At 52.5% G+C, this 18,347-nt stretch overlaps 7 protein-coding genes across 7 annotated transcripts; 2 read left to right on the top strand and 5 right to left on the bottom strand.

Moving 5' to 3' along the window:
• Positions 1–30: 30 nt before the first annotated feature.
• Positions 31–2,493, bottom strand: CLUP02_17132 (uncharacterized protein; the record flags this gene model as incomplete). Its single annotated transcript, XM_049296047.1, has 3 exons — positions 31–1,570; positions 1,624–2,178; positions 2,321–2,493. 3 exons carry the CDS (start codon positions 2,491–2,493, stop codon positions 31–33), a joined length of 2,268 nt encoding a protein of 755 aa, XP_049153194.1.
• A 678-nt stretch (positions 2,494–3,171) lies between these two features.
• On the bottom strand, positions 3,172–3,387 carry CLUP02_17133 (uncharacterized protein; the record flags this gene model as incomplete). The annotated part of the gene is made up of 1 exon (XM_049296048.1): positions 3,172–3,387. One exon carries the CDS (start codon positions 3,385–3,387, stop codon positions 3,172–3,174), a length of 216 nt encoding a protein of 71 aa, XP_049153195.1.
• A 76-nt stretch (positions 3,388–3,463) lies between these two features.
• CLUP02_17134 (uncharacterized protein) lies at positions 3,464–8,621 on the top strand (the record flags this gene model as incomplete). The annotated part of the gene is made up of 2 exons (XM_049296049.1): positions 3,464–3,484; positions 3,555–8,621. 2 exons carry the CDS (start codon positions 3,464–3,466, stop codon positions 8,619–8,621), a joined length of 5,088 nt encoding a protein of 1,695 aa, XP_049153196.1.
• A 714-nt stretch (positions 8,622–9,335) lies between these two features.
• Positions 9,336–10,730, top strand: CLUP02_17135 (uncharacterized protein; the record flags this gene model as incomplete). The annotated part of the gene is made up of 4 exons (XM_049296050.1): positions 9,336–9,449; positions 9,504–10,089; positions 10,155–10,421; positions 10,486–10,730. 4 exons carry the CDS (start codon positions 9,336–9,338, stop codon positions 10,728–10,730), a joined length of 1,212 nt encoding a protein of 403 aa, XP_049153197.1.
• An 826-nt stretch (positions 10,731–11,556) lies between these two features.
• Positions 11,557–12,878, bottom strand: CLUP02_17136 (uncharacterized protein; the record flags this gene model as incomplete). The annotated part of the gene is made up of 7 exons (XM_049296051.1): positions 11,557–11,738; positions 11,805–11,888; positions 11,945–12,019; positions 12,078–12,137; positions 12,194–12,249; positions 12,305–12,602; positions 12,731–12,878. 7 exons carry the CDS (start codon positions 12,876–12,878, stop codon positions 11,557–11,559), a joined length of 903 nt encoding a protein of 300 aa, XP_049153198.1.
• A 177-nt stretch (positions 12,879–13,055) lies between these two features.
• On the bottom strand, positions 13,056–14,668 carry CLUP02_17137 (uncharacterized protein; the record flags this gene model as incomplete). Its single annotated transcript, XM_049296052.1, has 10 exons — positions 13,056–13,154; positions 13,223–13,309; positions 13,362–13,433; positions 13,478–13,531; positions 13,608–14,005; positions 14,130–14,260; positions 14,344–14,357; positions 14,405–14,458; positions 14,504–14,519; positions 14,583–14,668. The coding sequence occupies 10 exons, from the start codon at positions 14,666–14,668 to the stop codon at positions 13,056–13,058; spliced, it is 1,011 nt and encodes a 336-aa protein (XP_049153199.1).
• Positions 14,669–14,965: 297 nt separating this feature from the next.
• Positions 14,966–16,631, bottom strand: CLUP02_17138 (glycosyl hydrolase family 76; the record flags this gene model as incomplete). The annotated part of the gene is made up of 4 exons (XM_049296053.1): positions 14,966–15,544; positions 15,611–15,855; positions 15,933–16,418; positions 16,538–16,631. The coding sequence occupies 4 exons, from the start codon at positions 16,629–16,631 to the stop codon at positions 14,966–14,968; spliced, it is 1,404 nt and encodes a 467-aa protein (XP_049153200.1).
• Positions 16,632–18,347: the final 1,716 nt, after the last annotated feature.

An 18,347-nucleotide genomic window follows, 5' to 3' on the forward strand; every position in this document is an offset into this window, starting at 1 on the left:
ACGCCAAATGGCAAACCGAGAGGTGTTTTTCTAGAACCCAAACTCTGTCAAATTAGGCCAGCTTAGCCAGTCAAAGTTGTTCATGTCGTCCCAGGATAGGCCTGCAAATGAGGGGTCGAACTCGTTGCCTGGCTGATTGAGAACCTCAGCAATCTGGTCGTCAGACATGGCAGAGAACTGCAAAGTCCCAGGCCATAGCTGCGACTCCATGTAAGGCGGCTGCGAGACCGGTGGCCCCATATTGACGGGAGGCGAGGCAGCAACAGCCGACGAGGGCGTTCCGAGCTGACCACTGCGAGGGATACTTGGATCAGGTTGCATACTCGTCTGAGGCTGGCCATCCATGGCTGTGGCCGCCTTCCTGACGATACGTCTTAGATATTTTCCGTACAGTGTAGACAAGCCATTTCTGTGCTTTGTGGCAGAGCCAATACGTTCCAAGACGTCTGCCGTTTCTTCAATGAGGTTCCGAATGCTAGGTGCCAAGTTTGAGCTGCCCGTGGCGTAGGCGCTTAGAGTCAGGGCAAAACAGGCTGCAAACGAGACCATGATTGTCGTGTTGTTCGGGATCGACTGGAGCTGCGACTCTCCTTGGATCGCTGCTCGCATGACCGTCACAGCAGACGATAGCCCGGCCGTACGGAAGAATTGCCGGACTTCCATCGGGGCGGTCGGGTGGTTGATGACGCCTCCGTACGTCGAGAGCCGGGTGTGGGTGACGAGAATCTCAACGTACGGAGGGAGTCGGCGCTGGGGGCCTGTGCCAATGGCGTAGCCCCATTCGGTCAGCCATTGATCGAAGAATCTCTCAATAGCACTCTGGATCGACTGGGCGATGAGCCCGCCGTCCGTAGATATTCCCTGCGACCCGTCGCAGAGCGCGCGGACTGTGTTGAGTAGTCCGTCGAGGTCTCGGCGAAGGACGGCCATTGAGACTAGATGACCATCCATGGGGTCAGCAATGCTGGACCGATGCCATTGGTCGCAGTCTTTGATGACCCGGGTGATGGGCACGGTATAGGGTCGGCCGCGAGCTAGAGACATGCCTCGTTCAAGAACGAAAAGTGCGATCCAGCAGCGCTCACGGCGACGAAGAAGGCGTTGTCCAAGATCAGAGGTATGTTCAATGTGGCTGAAGCCGTCCATGGCCAGCGCTGTCCGAGGATCAAGACAGTCACCTCGGGACAAGGCCATGTTCGAACCGGAACCAACAACTTCCATTGGGATGAGGAGCTTATTCAAGGACAGATCAATGGCGATAGTGGCAGCCATATTGACATACCAGCAAGTCTCATCATCAGTGCTATGCTGGCCAGGAAACATCCATGGAACGTTGACCATGAATGCAAGAACAATCTCAACGGACTTGTGTCGGTTCGCGATGACTCTATGTGCGAGGGTCTTGCAATGGTTTGACAGTCTCTTGGACAAGGCACCAGCGGATGGAAGGAACAGGGCCGATGCGGCCATGATGGAGGTGCACAAGAAGGCAGATCGCGAGCGCGTGAAGGGTGGAGTGTAGATCTTGGGATCAAGTCCCCATCGGGTGTGGGCAAGTTTGCCATGGAAGCTGGATGGTGAGTTTGACGAAGCCCTCATCGGCGGTGGGCGTGTGTCACTTACAAAGCAAATAATGATTCTGCCTCTTCCTCAGTTACAAGACCCATGATGATGGGATCTATGTCGTCGCCGACATCGAAGTTGACGCGAACAGAGGTGAAGAAGGACTGGATCTCCAAGTCCTCATCGGGTTGTTCGACCTGCTTCTTGCGCCCGGCGCGGGGACCTGGCTGCTTTGGCGAGAGGCCACTGATGGGCTTGGGCGAAAGCTGCAGATTCGAGGCGCGCGCCAGGAGTTGGAGCGGGTTTTCGGCATCGTCGATTGCCAGGCTCTCCTCGTTGTGATGGTGCAAACTCATATAAGTGTTGCTGTCTGGGGTGTTGTCCAGGTCATCATCATCGTCAGATGAGAGGTCGGGTTGGTCGGGGCTGTTGAAATGCGATGAACCCCGCCTTAAGTGAGAGGAGGCGGTAGTTGACCGAGCATTTCGAGAGCCCTCCAGGAGCGCCTGGAGACTGCCGATGGCCTTGTCATCTTCGGAGTTGTGTTCACCGGTTCTGGCTCTTTTGATGGCCTGCTCAATCTGATAGAGAGCTTTATCTAGGCCCTTTCGCTTGCTATTACACGCCCGGCCAATGATCAATACTACATTAGAGAATGGTGGGGGAGTTGTGGTGCGACTCAAAGGGGTTGTCTCGGTCATGGGGGGTCGTCTGGTGTCAACACCATTAGACGGCGGGGGAGCTTTGGGGCCCTTACTTCTTGATTCCCTTCTGTCTTCCAGCGTGGAACGTAGGCCGTATGCACTCAGAATCGAGCTGAATGCACCTCTTGCATTTGTTCTCATGCGGAGAATAGTCGCACTTGATTTTACTTCGGCGGCAGACCAGACAGGCGGCCTGCTTTGGACGTAGCGATTGAGGATCCTCCATCCAGGTGAGGGGAAGGTGAGAGGAGCCCGGGTGCACTCTGGCGATCTCGGTGAAGAGCTAAAGTGCTCTGTACGGACAGCAAGCGACAAGATTTGGATCAGAGGAACACGCGTTATTTCTCGACGTATTGACTTTTGGGGCTGGGGTCGAGATGAGATCCAATATCAAAGCGGCCTGGTCTGTTGGCTTTTTGACGATACAAACACGCTACCCCTAGAGCAGACAGCTCTGCTGAAGATGGAAGTGCTAAAACATTGAGCCTTGCGACTCACTGACGAGAAGTCTACTTAATTGAGAGGTCTCCCGCCAAGCACCAGCCATCAGGGAGGGAGAGAAGCTCGTCCTGTGACTCGTGTGAAGCCGGAATCATTGGGGAAAGTTGAATGAGGGCACGAATCAGCACGCAGCTACGGACCCGTCCGCCGACTTGAAGGAGCTTAGTCATTACTTCATCTCTCTTGGCAAGTTAAGAGAGATTACATAATGTCAACAGTGTACGGAGTAGTGGCAGCAGCTAATTATTGTGTGAGTTCTTTGAGGAGCTGTCGCTGCTGTTGCTAACGCCAAGGACATTGACTTATTCTTGGCTTGGCCACACCTGGCTCTTATTACCTACCCTATAAGTGCTCTTGAACCATCCATCTATTGTCGATCGTCAACCTCTTCATACATAAGTACTTACCTCTCGACTCCTGTTGCAATTGCGAGTGAGTTCCTAGGCAGAAGCAATGCCACATTTACGCCTCCGCAAAGAACCGGGACCAGCCCAATCATGGCCAAAGTCCCTAGAATCACGGTCACCAACACGTCCCATCGTCCCATCTGCACGCATTGGGAGTGGCTCAGGGGATAACCAACCACTGCTTGATGCCTTGCCATACTGATACGGCTCATCAAGTTTGCGGCAAAGCGGCCTCGGCTGTGAGGCCAAATTCGGCCTCAATCTCACTTGACTCTAACCAACACAAAGATGAGTACATGCTTAAGTACGGTACTTTAGTTCAGGTAGATCCATACTCGAAGAAAATCTTTCTAAAATTGAAAATCCCAGATGATTTAAGCTCTGTTCGCCCCTCAACCCCGCCGCCATGGCACCTTGGCTCGCTGCCAAGCGCTCGTCTCCCCAGCTCTTCAGGATTGCAACTACCGTTTGTCACTCGCACACTGCACCAGCAACAACAGCTCGACTCATTCATATACCAAAAATGATGGCAGACTCAACGTCCATTACACATACGATCCTTCGCAATGGCACGCCGACGGAGGTTGCCAAATACCTCAAGGAGGTTCGAGCCAATGCCGCCGATCCGACATCCATCACATACAATCTCCATGAAGCGGTCGTCCGAGGTTCCATCCCGCACAGCATCTTCTCAATCTGGATCCCTCTATCTGACGATGCAAAGTCGATCGTGGCAGCCCTCAATCAATCAGGGAGTACGTCCGAAAGACGCGCGGCTATGAGGGCATTTCTCAAGGCTATGCGATCAGAGGACACGATGATTCCGGTATGGAATGAGGCAGGCGGTGCTCAAGGTGTCGCAACAATCATGAGTAACCTCAGCGTCAAGGAGGTCAAGATGCTATGCAATGGCCTCGCCAGGACAGCCTCCCTTCCCCACGGGCGATCGCAGCGACGAGCGAAATTGACAGAGTTGATCGCCATCCTCGGCGCTGGGACTCCAGTCCCCAAAGAAAACCCAGATGCGAGGCCGCTGTTATCCCATTACAGGAGAATCCTGCCGGCCTGCACAACCGATCGAGTAGCCGAGCATGAAAGGACATCGCCCAACTGGACAGTAAGGCAGCGTTTCAACTTGCTTCGCACCCATCCAACATTCTACGAGACCAAATTCCTGGACTCCATCTTTTCGAATGGAGAATCTCCTTCTGCCGAATTCGATGCCAGCACGTGCACGCAGCTCATCAACAACAATTTTAGCTTCGCCAAGGACATGCTCCTCAAGTTTCTCGACGCCGGGGCTGAGCTCCCCGTTACGCCAGACGTATTCATCAAGCATATTGCTTTGCCCATTGTGAGACGTTTGCGACGACGCAGAAAAGCCGTTCAGCAGCATCTTCCGCTTGAGATTCTTGAGCTTCTCGTCCGCCTCATCAGCAGGCATCCCGACCTTCAGAGGATGCTGGACGATAGCCTTGTCGGTGTCATGTTCCATGTCATCAAATTCTGGGAGCATACCCGTTCGACGCGACCACAAGTTGAGCAGCATTTGGTCAAGCTTTTGAATCTCACTCCTGAGACAAAGTGGCAATCAGCCAAACAGATCGTTTCGCATCTACGTGTTGTGAATCCGGCCGTGTCCTACAGATTATTTCGGCTTATGCTCCGATATCTGCCTGCCTTCAAATTCGATATCGACGACGCTATAGGCAACGAAAACATCTCTCTCGAGAAGATCAAGGGACCGTGGCCAGCGAATTTCTTCGTCACAACGCTTGGGCGTGATGACCGGCTTTCTTCTCTCCGCTTAGTCCAGCGCTTGATGGCTGCTTTCCCTGACGGACGTTTCCTGGAGTATTCATACGTCAGAGATTGTTCCATCTTTGAGCATGAGCAAGACTCTGATACAGTCCAAGGTGACGCGCTCGCACTCGAAGTTTTTCTTTTGCGAAGTTCGCCAGCTTCCAACCCCCTGAATACAAGCTACGACAGCAAAATAGACGCAGATCTAGAGAGGCGCAGGAAAAAAGCATCCTCAAGCCGTGATTGGGAAAGTCGAACCTTGTGGGCTCAGTCAGCACTCGACCTCTCCATTGCGGCGGGCTCCTTAGATCTCTACGCAGAGAACCTGCTTTGGGCGAGACGCTTCAACAAAGACGTTTTTACCGTGAGGGGTCTTTACGACGAGCAGGCTTTGAAGACTGCCGAGGGTTTAGACTTACTCAGCGGTATTGAGATAGCTTCTCATGCCGGCAAGCCAGATTTCGATGCTGCGAAATCCGTTCGGTCTGCGAACAAGATCATGATGCAGCTGCTGGAAACCGCATCGATGGCCACCCGAGAACCCAGCTTCCAGGCTTATGACTGGCAAACGGTCATAGAATTGCCTGCAGCAGTGGTTGAAAGACGTTTCCAGCTGGTCAATGAGTTCCAAGATGCTCGAAAGCTGACCGATACCGAAATCTCGGAGATCCTTTGGCAGCCAACTGTGGGCTTCTTGGTTGAGCTAGAGACTTTCTTGCTTCATCCCAACCATCAAGAGCTCAACTCTCTCGGATCACGTGGGCTGGGCTTCCCCAGGGACTGTCTCGGAGCCCGTGAAAAACGATCCCACGTCTTCAAGTTCGTGGACGGACTCGCCAAGGCACGCGATGAGTTGTGGCAGAAACACCGTCCTCGGCGTTTCCCATCGGTTCTCACGCTGGGCGAGCCATGGCCAAAGGGATTGCCGCTGCAATCTCTTCTCCCTACCGGGTTCTTCGGCCTACAGAATATCGATGCCATGCCTTACGTTCGAGAGCGGATCGAGAAGGTGGTCTTCGGGGCTCCCGAGGTCTTGCTTCAAGAGCCTCCGAAGGAAAAAGAATCTCAGCAGACGATAGGTTGTTTTGTGGACGAATACAGCTTTGCACTGAAAGCGTACATCGATGGAGGGGACATGGAAGAAAGCTGTCAGCGAGAAGAGCGCACTCGTAAAGCCTGGCGCCATGCAGTCGACAGCCTCAGTGGAGCGAGAATGACGAAAGCTGAAGCCCTACGGTTCTGGGAACAACGGTTCAACCGCGCGGATGTCCCATTATCTGCAGACATCAAAGCAGAGTTCCCGCGACGAGTCGAGCTCTCGATTCCTGAGGTCGGAAATCCAGAAACGCTAACAGAGTGGGATCCGGATTCTTGTCACGCGGAATTTGAGGAGCTCGGTAGCAAGGAGATTCCCGTCACGATCTTAGACGTGATGATAAGCTACGATGCCTTTGGCCTAGGTGGTGATGAGGTGTGGGCGGCGTGCAGTTGGTCAGATACAGCGCAAATTCCACCAAAGGAGCGACCTAACTTCTGGGACGTGAGCCAATTCTCACAGCCCCTTTCTGGTAAAATCTTAGACGCTTACTTCGCGTCCCTCCTTCTCTCTCTCAACACCATCCACGGCTCCGACTGCTCGGTCTTGAAGCACCCATTTCCATCCCAGGCCGATGTTCGATATCCGGCGCTTTACTTGGATCAGGACTTCCTTGAGACCATTGACGAAGAGTTTTTCCGCGATGATCAGGCCCAGATAGAGCATATCATCAAATCAGGTCCACCAGCATTGCTTGTACCGGTCGTGCAATCAATCCTCCAGAACGTAGCTGCCAACGAGGAATCGGAGTCTCCAACGCATGCACATATCCAACTGGCTATGAAGCTTATCAAAGTGCTCTCAAACAGCGATCAACCATCTCTGGCTTTCCCCTTCATCAGGGATGTTGTTCTCAACAGACCAAGCGATAGCGCCTGGCACAGAGAACTTCTCACCAAAGGATTCTTCAACGCCATTCCTCCAAAGGAGGCAAAAAGTCTTCTTTGTATGATATCGATTGGCATACAGGAGAAGCTGGGGGAACAGCAGGTCAGATACAAAAAGGCCAAGGAGGAGGGCGGTGAGCTGGCTGAGCGGTCCCCACCCGCGGTCAAAGTTACGACGGTCAAGATGGTGGCAAAGCTTCTGAGCAATGCGCCGTTCCTGGATGTCACATCAGCTGTTGATATCCTTTCCGGTCTTTTGACCAAAGCCCAGCACGTCGACATTCGAGTGGCCATCATTCAGACCCTGTTCGACACCCTAGAGACTGAGACAGCTTCGCCCGATGTGAAGAACCGGATTCTGACTGTCATTGAGGACCTCGCTGTGCCACTTGCAGCATCTCTCGATGAGCTTCATCCAATGACAGAGGATGATTGGACGCAAGCAGAAGCTGATGGCGCTCTACCCGAAGTGGCCAATGCGAAGGATCGATCTGCAGCTCCTATCCGGTCTCTGTTCTACAATTTGGAGATGAAGCTCTGCAACGATCCTGTATCCAAAGCAAAGCTGGTCGGTATCACGCATCGATTGATATTGCAGTCCGCGGAGAACAACAGACGGTGGTTAAAATTGTTTCTCAAGAAGAATGGCTTCTCGTTGCCTTCTGGGGGGAGCCTCCCACTCTCGCCAGTCGATCCCGCCATGCTCAAGATCTTTCAGAGAACTCCGGTGTACTTCTCGCGACCGATGCTTGGGATGCTAAGCCGGTACGTTCTTGCCAACGTTCGACCCTCTCCCGGCATGGCAGCCGTCACGAAGAAGATCGAAAGCAATGCTGCCCTAGCCAACTCGAATGCAGGAAGACACTGGTTGCAGCTCTTCAGCGGAAATGAGGGAAAGATGGTTTCAAGCAATTGGACCTACTGCCTGGAGCATATACATCTACCACATATGAGCAAAGAAGTCGCTAACCCGAACGACCGTATTACCGTTGACATGCTCCAACGTTTCGCGAAAGATTTTGCAGACGGCCTCATCAGCCATGGAGACCCTTCTAACGTTGAGGCGCTGCTCAGGCACAAGTCTGAGGCGATGATGAGGGAGAAGAATCCAGAAACGCTGAAGAGCTGGCAATTGACAACGCAGCCGGTGCTACAATCGGTCATCGCAAGAGTCGAGGAGTTACGCACTCCTTCATGGCAGCATGATCCGATGCGAGAGCCCAAGGCTCTGCCAGACCCATTCCGCCTAAGAGTGGCAATGCTGGCTGTCCCTCCCGGAGGTGCTGAAATGGATGCTTTGTTTGCTAAAGAGATATCGGCATTGATTGACGAGTTGGCAAATGGAGATGCCATGTACCACAACAACTGGATACATGTGAAGCACCAGCTGGCACGTAACTATTCCGTCTGGACACCACGTCTTGTTTACGTTGCTACCATTCTTGGCGATCTCTCAAACGTCAACGTCGAATGTCCTACGCTGGCAGATTACCTGCGAGTCGAAATGGCCAGGGACCTCATAAAGCGAGCTGACTATCCCAAGGCCAGAAATGATATTAATAAGTTGATGGAGATCCTGCGCACCTGGAAGGAGTCCCCTGTCGAAAAGTTCAGAAGTGACCAGAGGGATGTTAGCACACTACCGCTCTTTGACGAGTAGTCTGCCACAGTGTCACTCGCTCGTGGATACTGGTGAGCTGGAGTTGGTATGCGAGGACTCCGACTAGGATGGGACCACGACAAGCGTCTACGGGCAACCACATTTGTACTTTAGACCACATTTTACGCCTTTCAAATCTGCACACTGTAGCTCGATAGAAGCACAACTCCATACATTACGTTTATTTCTTAGTATTGAAGTCCATATGTTCATCACCAGCACCGGCAAAGGGCCACGACAGCTGATCAAGCGCAAGCATGAGGATCCCTCCGGCCCCACGAGAACACCGAACAAAGGCTGACAAACTTCACTCTAGACCGCTGCTTGCTGATGCAAATTAAGGTCTGGTCCCCTCGCCAAATTGCCATGGTGGTGCTAGACCCGGTGTTTGCAACCTGTTATCGGTTAGTAGTGCCGATGAGGCCTGCAAACAATCCTTCATGGGCATTCTCTGGCATTGCGACGGGGGTAACAATGCTACCGTGCTACGTCACCATCTCGCCAGGAGTATATGATATTCATCCGAAGATGCGATCGTCTGAACTTGTGCAACTCGAGCAAAATCACGTGTCGAACTCTCTGTACGGAAGTCCGTCGTGGATTCGGAGGTAATGAAACCGTTAAAATTCCCTCTCATGCTTTTGACATCCTACCTTGATATTGAAGACGATACAGCTAGGCTAGTCCTTCAATTGCATGTTGACCGCGTCCGCAATGGCAATCCAGGATACGAACGGCAACTCTGATAAGCACCGGAATAATGGGCCCAAGGTCGCAATCATAGGCGCGGGTTTGACTGGCTTGATCGCCGCCCAAGGACTGGAAAAGGTGAGTGAGCATGTGTAGCACCAACTCGCGTCAGAAGTTGACACGATACATCAGAGTGGCTTCAACGTGGTCGTGTTTGAACGTGATGAAAGCATAGCAGCTCGGCCGCGCGACTGGTCGATCCTCATCGGTTGGGGCATGAGCACACTCACAGAGCTGTTACCTGAGCAGATTGTGAAGAACTTCCCTCAAGGTATTTGCAATCCGCACCTTGAATTCAACGATTGGGACGAGAGCGTCATCGGGTACAACGGCGCTACCGGCGAGGTCATGTTCCAAAACTCGACGCCAGGCGCTCGGCGGATCAGCAGACGACGCCTTCGCAAAGTCCTTGCTGAAGGGCTCGATGTTCGGTGGGGCAAGTACCTCGATCAGATGATGCCCAGAAGTACCTCGATGGACCTCGTCTTCCGAGATGGAGAGAGATATGAAGCCGATTACGTCTTGGGAACAGACGGCGTCTCCTCCAAAGTCCGAGAATTGCTTATGGGGGCTGAGAAGGCTAGGCCAGTGCCATCAGGATACTCCATCGCGAACTGTGTCTGCAAGTACGGGGACGCAGATAAGGTCAACGCCGTGGTGAAGGCACACTCTGTGTGCGCGCTCATGCTGGGAACGGCAAACCTGGCTGGCTGTGGTGGTGAGTATATGGATGCTCGAAAGGTTTCGTGCGCGTCTAAGCTAAGATTGTAGTCATGTCCGCAGAAGATCCGAACAATGTTGCCAGTTGGGAGACCTTCTGGGTCAAAGTATGGCGCGGTCACTCCGTCAGCCTGAATGGCCAAGAAGCCATTGACTATGCAAAAAAGGATCTATCAGGCATTTGCGAGCCGTTCCGGTCTGCTCTAGAATGGACGCCGGTAGGAAGCTCCTGCTATCTTGACGAGATGAAGTACTGGCTTCCCAGCCCATGGGAGACACACGATGGCAGAGTAACCTTGGCAGGAGACGCCGCTCATCCCATGTTGCCGTGTAAGTCAGACTTGATTGTGCGGTTACAGTCGGGACAGCCTTTTGGAACTAACGCCATCACTAGTCCGAGGCCAGGGACTTCAGCACGCGATCATTGATGTTCAGAACTACATAAATACACTGTCAAGGTTAAGAGACGTTCGTGAGGTTACCAGTCGCAAAGGCGCCATGGAAGCGTATGGTGCAGACGTCGTCGAGCGGGGCTCTGTTGCTGTGGCTCAAGCTTTGAAAGAGGCAGAGAATTCGCTGAATCCGGACACCGTAGGGAATATGCTCATGGTTACCCAGGGACACGGGAGATCTATTTAAGACCCCAGAGATGCGTTTGATGTAACAAAGATCATGCACTGTTTTCGAAACCTTGCAGTCAAGCCAATTCCAGTACATGTCGTTCATAACTACTAGAAAACTTAACATGCAGCTTGGTTCGGGAGCATCAAAATCCCCTAACACACAAGTCAGCCATGAACAAGCATTCAACTATGTTCGTTGTGCCCAGACAGCGAAAACTACCCTCTGTTGGTACCTTATACGGCCACATTCAATGCTTCAAACTTCACTCATGCTGATGATGTTTGGTTTAAACGACTCGACGTCGCTCTCTACATTCAGGTAGCACGTAACAAGTACCAAAGTAATTGCTGACGGCTTTCTTGAAGAGGTCGGAGTAAATCAACGCATCCGGCAACACCATTCCCCGAATCTGGTGCAGTTCAAAAAGTGCATGTAGAAGAACGAGCTCATTGTCGGGATTTTGTTGAAACGCTGTAAAATAATTCTTTGAACACGGGTGGATGGTTACTGTCAGCCCCTTGTCCACAGACTTCGTTGCTATGGGGAGCATATGGCAGAGAGAAATATATGCATCGTTTTGGATATGCCCACAACAATTTGAGTCCTGTAAAACATCATGCTAGAGGGAGAGGATAGACCTATGGTCAGTGACATGGTCTCGGCTAAGCTACTTGGGTCGGAATTATCTCAAACGGTACGTCTGATTGAGATTATGGGGTCCTGAATACATCAAGCAAAATTAATTATGAAATTGGCTTGAAGAAAATCAAAGGGTGACTGCTAAGCCCTAAAGTGAGGAAGTTCTAACTAGATCTCCCTTCTTGGTGTGTCTTTGGCAACTTTAGCACTGCTTGTTCGAGCCGTCAGTGTAGAAGAAGTCCTGGTTGATCTTGATGGCATCAACGTGCCAAGTCTTGCCGTCGTCGGTCGTCTTGATACCACTCGAGGTAGCGCCAGTAAGTTGAAGAGAATCGCCAAAGGTCTTGTCAGCCTTGGCAAGGACGACGGTGAGGTTGCTCCAGCCTGAGAGTGTAAAGTTAGCGCATGAGAACACACCCCAATTCAAGATAGCAGGCTCAGTCAACTTACTGTAGGCAGGGAGGGTTCCGCAGGCGCCTTGGTAACACTCGTTGCTGGAGTAGATGTAGGTAGGGGCCTTGCCGTTGCCGTCCACTGGGCTCTGCGTCAGTATTGTCTCGTTGGTTGGGGGAGGTGAAAGAAGTACTTACCGTCGGTCTGCTGCGAGACCATGGCACCGTTGATCCAGACCTTCTGAGTTACACCCTTGGAGGCATCGTAGACGACTAAGGACAGTTAGTTTTCGGCACTAACACAGCCATGAGACAAGAACCTGGAACGTACGCTCAAAGTCGACGTCGGACTTGGAGGGAATGGCGATGTATGGCTGGGCAACCTGGGTGGCTGGGGCTTGTTAGTATACTCCTACAAATCCGCAAGTTTGGGTTTCTTAAACTTACAACCGGTGAAAGTGCTGGCAGCCACGCACCACTCGGTGTTCGAGGCAGGGCAGCCGCTATGGAGGATTTCGTTAGTCGATGACAAGAAGCCTAGAGCCGGACATGTCTCACGCAGCAGAGTTATCGGGGGCCCAGTTCAAGAGAGGCTGGAAGAGATTGCTGCCCTGGTCGCTGACGGACTGGGAGATGCCAACCCAGATTGACATCCACGGCTGGCCGTCCTTGTTACTGATGACGGTGCCGCAGGGAATGGACGGGGGAACGAGGGTGTAGGTGGCCTTGGTGATGACACTGCTGTCGGACCCGAGGGTGAACATGTTACCGAATTTCCACGCATCGTACTTGCCAGCAGCGACGATTCGCGCAGCGAGGGGGAGAACGGCAATGGAAGAGAATGAACGCATCTTGGCTGTTTGAGAGAAAAGAGTGAATGAATCAAAATGATAGGTCAGTACACAGCTGCAGAGTGCGAGGAGACGAGGAAAAGCCAAGACGCTAGGTTACATCCATCTTATAGTAGTGTTGGCTTCGGTTTACTCCTTACATAGGGAGTAATCCAGGGATTAACACTGGTCGTTTCGATGATCGACATGGTTGACTCTGAGCGGCAAAACTCGCCGAGTTCAAATGAAGGGGTTTGCGACTGGATTACGGCGGGTTTTCCTAGCGAGTATACGATGCCCATTTACTGGGGTTAGCCATGCTGACAACTCTTGATTGGCTTAGCGGCAAATCGGCACAACTCTGAGCGGCTGTTTCGGGGAGGGTTCACCAACTGAGCATGTTTAAACTAAGAGCCGCCTTGAATGCGCGTGGGTATCTGTCTATCCACGACTCGGGCGATCCAAAGCCCTGATTGCATCTAATCTGAATTGCCGGTGGGAGCTGCTAGCTTTGACGTGACGATCATCGCAAGTTGCTGCAGCCCCGAACCTTCAAATTCTGCCCAATTACGCTTGAACTTGAATGACAATTTATCACTGGATTACAAGCTAGAATTCTCGCCCCATTGAAACACAATCTCATTACATATTTACTCAGCAGTTTTCCTGCCGTGGTCAATCCATTCGGATTCCGTCTTGTTAGCAAGGCTTTGTCTGCCTCTTGCACAAAAGCCTTCAAGTGCAGTTTTGGTCATCGCTGAGAGATGCCGGTTCATTGGCCTCACCAAGCTCGAAAACGATAACACAGTGCAGCGATTCTCTGTTTGTTCTTTTAACACTTTGGCGTTACCGAGGCGCTATGATAGTGTCCACAAGAAGTAGATGGTCGAAATAAACTTACCAGTTTGTCGGTGGGCTGGTGCGCTGGGCTTTGAATCTTCGAAGGCAACGGCCACTTTAACACACCAGATTACATTCTGAAGGGCCAGCCACTTCACAACTCTCAATTACCGCATCCTTATGTTCTAGACCAGATCTTTGAGAAGAACTTCCGAGAGTATCGGAAGGAACCGAGAGGGGATGGCTAGTGACGTGCTCCCTATTATCGGGCACCTGAGACCATATGAATGCCGCCTTATGTGATATTTGCAAATAATGGCAATTTCTCCTCCGATACCGTGCGATTTCAAATACACGTTCATTTCATCGCTAGTGACACCCATAACTAGTGGACGTCTATTCTCGTCTGTCCATCCGCCTTGGTCTGGATCGAGCCAAACAATAGCCCTATCTGGCTGAGCCTCAAATTTGTCCTTTTGGTAGCGCTTCGGCTCTGATATGTTTGCGATTCTTGGACAAAAGAGCACGGGTTCTGCGTGTTTACCTTGCCCCCTGCACAGGTTAGTCTGGATCATGATCCCTTGGAAGGCTATAGAATTGGAAGAGCGATTCATCAACAAGACGGGCTACTCTGAGCCCAGCTCAACTCTTCAATTTCTTCAAGTCTGTCCTTGAAAAGTCCTAAATTGGTTTCTTTTCTCGTGCTTCCTGACTTTTGGGTTCAGGTAGATAAGTGCTTGAATATTCACGCTCGCTGTCGCCAGGCACTGAAGCCCATGGGAAGCGACTTTCGTGAGGGCGGATATTCGGCACGTCTATGGGGAACCCCCGGATAAGCTTAAAACTTGGATGCACACTTGCGTAGCCTTAAAATGACCCGTCCCTTTGGAACGGCTTAATAGAGCCAAAATACTATTCCTCTGTTACAAGTCAATCAGTATCTGTGTCGTGCTTCAATGCTTCCATCAACTGGACTAAGAGAACGAACCATAATGCTCCGAATCAATTTGGAACCGATAGTGAGAGTGACTTTTTGAGCATTCTGCAATCACCCCACCATGTCCAATAATAGCCATAGACTTCATACCTGCACAGGCAGCACCCTTGCAGCAGTCACTCAACATCAGACGGCGTGCGCCACATGGCGAGACGAACCGAGAGCGGACTTTGAGATGCAGCGTCCAAGTTTCCTGACGGCTGGGGTTGATATTCTATGCAAGTTCCATTCCGCCAGTAGGTGAGGCTTGAACATCGTCACGATTCTCTCGGGCGTGGAAGTATTCACAAGTCGCAACGATGTGTCAAGCTTCCTATTGGCGTCGTTCCCCCGATCGCGTAGGTCACAAGGTAGTAACAGTGGAAAGTGGTTGAAGTAAGAAAAGTAATTCGTGGCAGTGGTAGCTAGTCAAGTTCCCCTCCTGCAGTGTTTACCCAGAACGCCATGCCATGCGATCCTGATATGTAATCCGTACAACAAATCAAACAACCCATTACTTTAGGTATCTCATGCCTCCTTTCTTCAGACTGCCTCTCACATTCCCCCATCCCCTCAGTCACCCAGACTCATCCATCCCCACGTACCCAAGCCACCAGCAAGGACGATGAACGTCAGGATACCCGCGCCAGCCTTATCCGCCGTCGTGATAGGCTCCGGCTCAATGTTATCCTTACTCTTGCTTCCTGCATCAGGATCACCCGCTGAAATACCACCCGTCGAATTCGTCACAGGCGGCGCAGTATCCTCGATAAGAAGACTCGACACAGCAGCCAAGACGTTCATGACCTCACCGGCACCAGAGGTCTTGTCGACGGCCGGGTCGACATAGACTTGCTCGTTCCAGTAGAAGCCGCAGGTGCGACCCTCGGCGCCGCCCGTGCACTGATTGACGGCGTGCTGCGTCGACTCCTTGAGGACGGGCAGAATCTTGTCCTTCATGAAGGGGGCGACCTGCGTGACGACGGACATCCAGCGGTGGACGTAGCCCTTGAAGGACAACATGTCGGCGGTGCACTGGCCCTTGCGGCCCTCGCAGGCCAGCTCGTAGGCGGTGTTGTTGGGGAAGAAGTTGAGGAAGAGGGACTCTGTCATCTTTTCGATGCGGCCTTTCCAGACGTCGGAACCGTTGGTCTGGTCACGGTCAGTATGAGGTCGTAGCTGGAGGGTTCCCACCTGCATTCGTGAGGTGGCACTTACGTAGTTGTACATGAAGGCGGCGCCCTGCGTGAGAATGGCCGCGTTGTAAGAGAATTGCTGCTTGTTGACGTCGGTGCAGTTGTGCTCGACGTGGCCGCCGTCGTAAACGTTCCAGGACTCGTGGTCAATGTAGTTGACGGCCCAGAGCCAGTCCCAGGTTTTCTCGGCGTGCTGCGCGTACGTGTCGTTGTTGGTGTATCTGGCGAGGCGGGCGCCAATGTTGAAGAAACATCCGTTTGCGATGGCTGCGACATGCGTTAGCTACCTCTGCGTCCCGAACGTCCCCTCCTAGGAACCCAGATTTCGCTCGGGGGTCGCATACTGTTCTTGTAGTTGTATCCAGCATTGGAAAAAGGCACCTGCCATCTCAGACCTCCACCGCAGGTATCGTCGTGGCGATCGGGGCTAGCTTGCGTCGTCCACACGGCCTGCGCCAGTGCCAGCCACTGAGGCTTCTCTTCGGGCGGGTTCGGGAACTTGTTCTCTGCGGCCAACATGGCGGACATGCCCCAGAAGCCTTGGTCGTCGTTACCCAGCGATGCGGTGTGGTTTGGCGGCATGTAATCGGCATTGGGGCCGGTCTGGTGAAGCATGCCCTGCATGACGAGGTCGTTGTAGGCCGAGTCGCCCGTCAGCTTCCAGTAGTCGATGTAAGTGCCCATCATGGCGCCTCCTTCCCACCAGTAGTAGTCGCCCTTGTGCTCGGTTGGCGGGCCAGGTAAAATACCGGGGATCTCGCCGGTCTGGTTGCCCTTGTACTGTTTGATAAGGTCGTATGCGAGCATTTTTGCCGACTTTTTTATGTTGTCTGAACAGTGGGGAAGAAGCGGTGTTAGCAGGAGGGATTCTGCGGGATGATGGACCGCATTGCATCTCATCGTGGGGCGCGACGATGATCGTGGGGTGAGAGGTGCTCGGCTTGCTTACCAGTTGTGTCGATGGTGTACTGCGCGTTGACGGCGGGGAGGCTGCCGACGAGCAAGAGTGCCGCCGAAGCGGCAGAAGCGAGTGAAGCGACCATGGCGAAGAGCCGGTCTACGGAAGAAGACGTAAAGCGCTGCTGAATGAGGAAACAAGATTGATGAGGTGTAATGCAAGATCCCTTAGAATCGGGTGGAGAAGGCGGTCGAATCGATTTATCGGTCGGAGGGGTTCGGGGTTCGGGGTGACGACGAGTGAGTTGAGATGAAACCGAATGAGTCGATTGTGACTGAAAATGAAAGCCGGGTCGAAGTTTGAAAAAGAAGGTTTTTCGTTTATGAGAAGCGACTGTTCATGAATGGGCGGCGCCAAAGGTAGAAGGGGCCGTAAAAGAAACTGTGGTTGCGGTAAGAGGTGTCGGTCGATCGGTCGGTCAGAAATTCGTATTCGTCGTCGGAAGCGAGTGTCGATTTTTATTTACTACGATTGATTTCCCTGATCGGGGGGTCGGCTGGTATGAAAAAGTGAAAATCCTGCGGCGAGAAATGAAGCGAAGGTTGTAGTTTGGTGTGTAAGCTGTGCGTGTTTATTCGAGTTGAGGTGGAGGAATAAACGATGGACGGGTGTGAGTTGGGGATGGTTGCAGGTTGACCAACACGGCTTTGTCTTCTCACAGCTCAGAATCAGGATGCACGGGAAAGGGAAGGAAAAGGGGGGGAAACAGGCTTTCAAGGCCACTTTTTTTCTTCCTTCTCGGCAACTCTGGGCTTTTTGGGAACACAAGAAAATGGGAATCAAGAGACACGGAAGACACACCACAGGAGGGCACAGGATGACGCGGTAGAAATCAGTCTTGGTGGCCGCCAAAGTCTTGGTATTCTTGGTAAAGTCTTGGCCTTCTGGGCATCGGGGCTGTGCAGCAAATGAGAAGTTGAGAAGATGCCTGGGCCGGGCAGCACTCGAGCACCCTTCACAAGGTTCGACACCAGCAAGGGCCCCCTTTGGACCAAATAGACCAGATGGATTTCATGAGATGCCGCCAGTCTCGGGACTATCCATTCTATCCAAGGCTCACAGGGCGGTTACGGTCCCACCGTTCATGGTTTGCCTCTTCCGCCATCTGCAAGGGCAGGCAACGCGGGCAGCACGAAGGATCACCTCACCTCATGCAGTATGTAGAGACCCGGAAACTGGAAGACAGGCTGTTGAATGCATACACGGACTACACCAACCGAGTGAACCCCTATGGAGAGAGAGAACCAGAGAGATGGATGGATGGATAGGCTGGGGGAATGGGGTATGACATGGTTCACCTCTCAATGTCAATGTGACATTTTGCGAGTGACGGCTGGGAACAGACGGATAGGGACGAACTACATACAATTGACCAGACGCCATTTGGGTTCAAGGACAACCCAAGACGACGAGTCCCGCGAAAGAGCACGCCAAAAAAGCCTCTCTCAAACAGGACCAGCCATCCCTACCCGACAACGAACATTGCCAAGACTCATTCCTCGCCAAATACGCGGGGACTCGGGAGTCCTCTCTCTGCCAGTCATCATACAGGCTACGGGGAGTTAGAACTTGGGAGGGATTGTCACGACTCACGGCCCACGGGCACCATACGCTCCGAAGGGTTAGGCAAGGGGATTACAGAGGGCAGAAGGAGTCCTGCCTTCAATGGACTTCAATGTGGATATGGTTGATGCCTCCAAAGCCCCGAAAAGCACAAACGGGGACGGAGGCTCGATGGATCCAGGGGTCGCTCAGAGCTAAGGCTCAGCAGCGTCTTGGCGATGGCGATGGCGTCTCAGGG

Source organism: Colletotrichum lupini, chromosome 9 (genome assembly GCF_023278565.1).
Source record: "Colletotrichum lupini chromosome 9, complete sequence".
NCBI lineage: Eukaryota > Fungi > Ascomycota > Sordariomycetes > Glomerellales > Glomerellaceae > Colletotrichum > Colletotrichum lupini.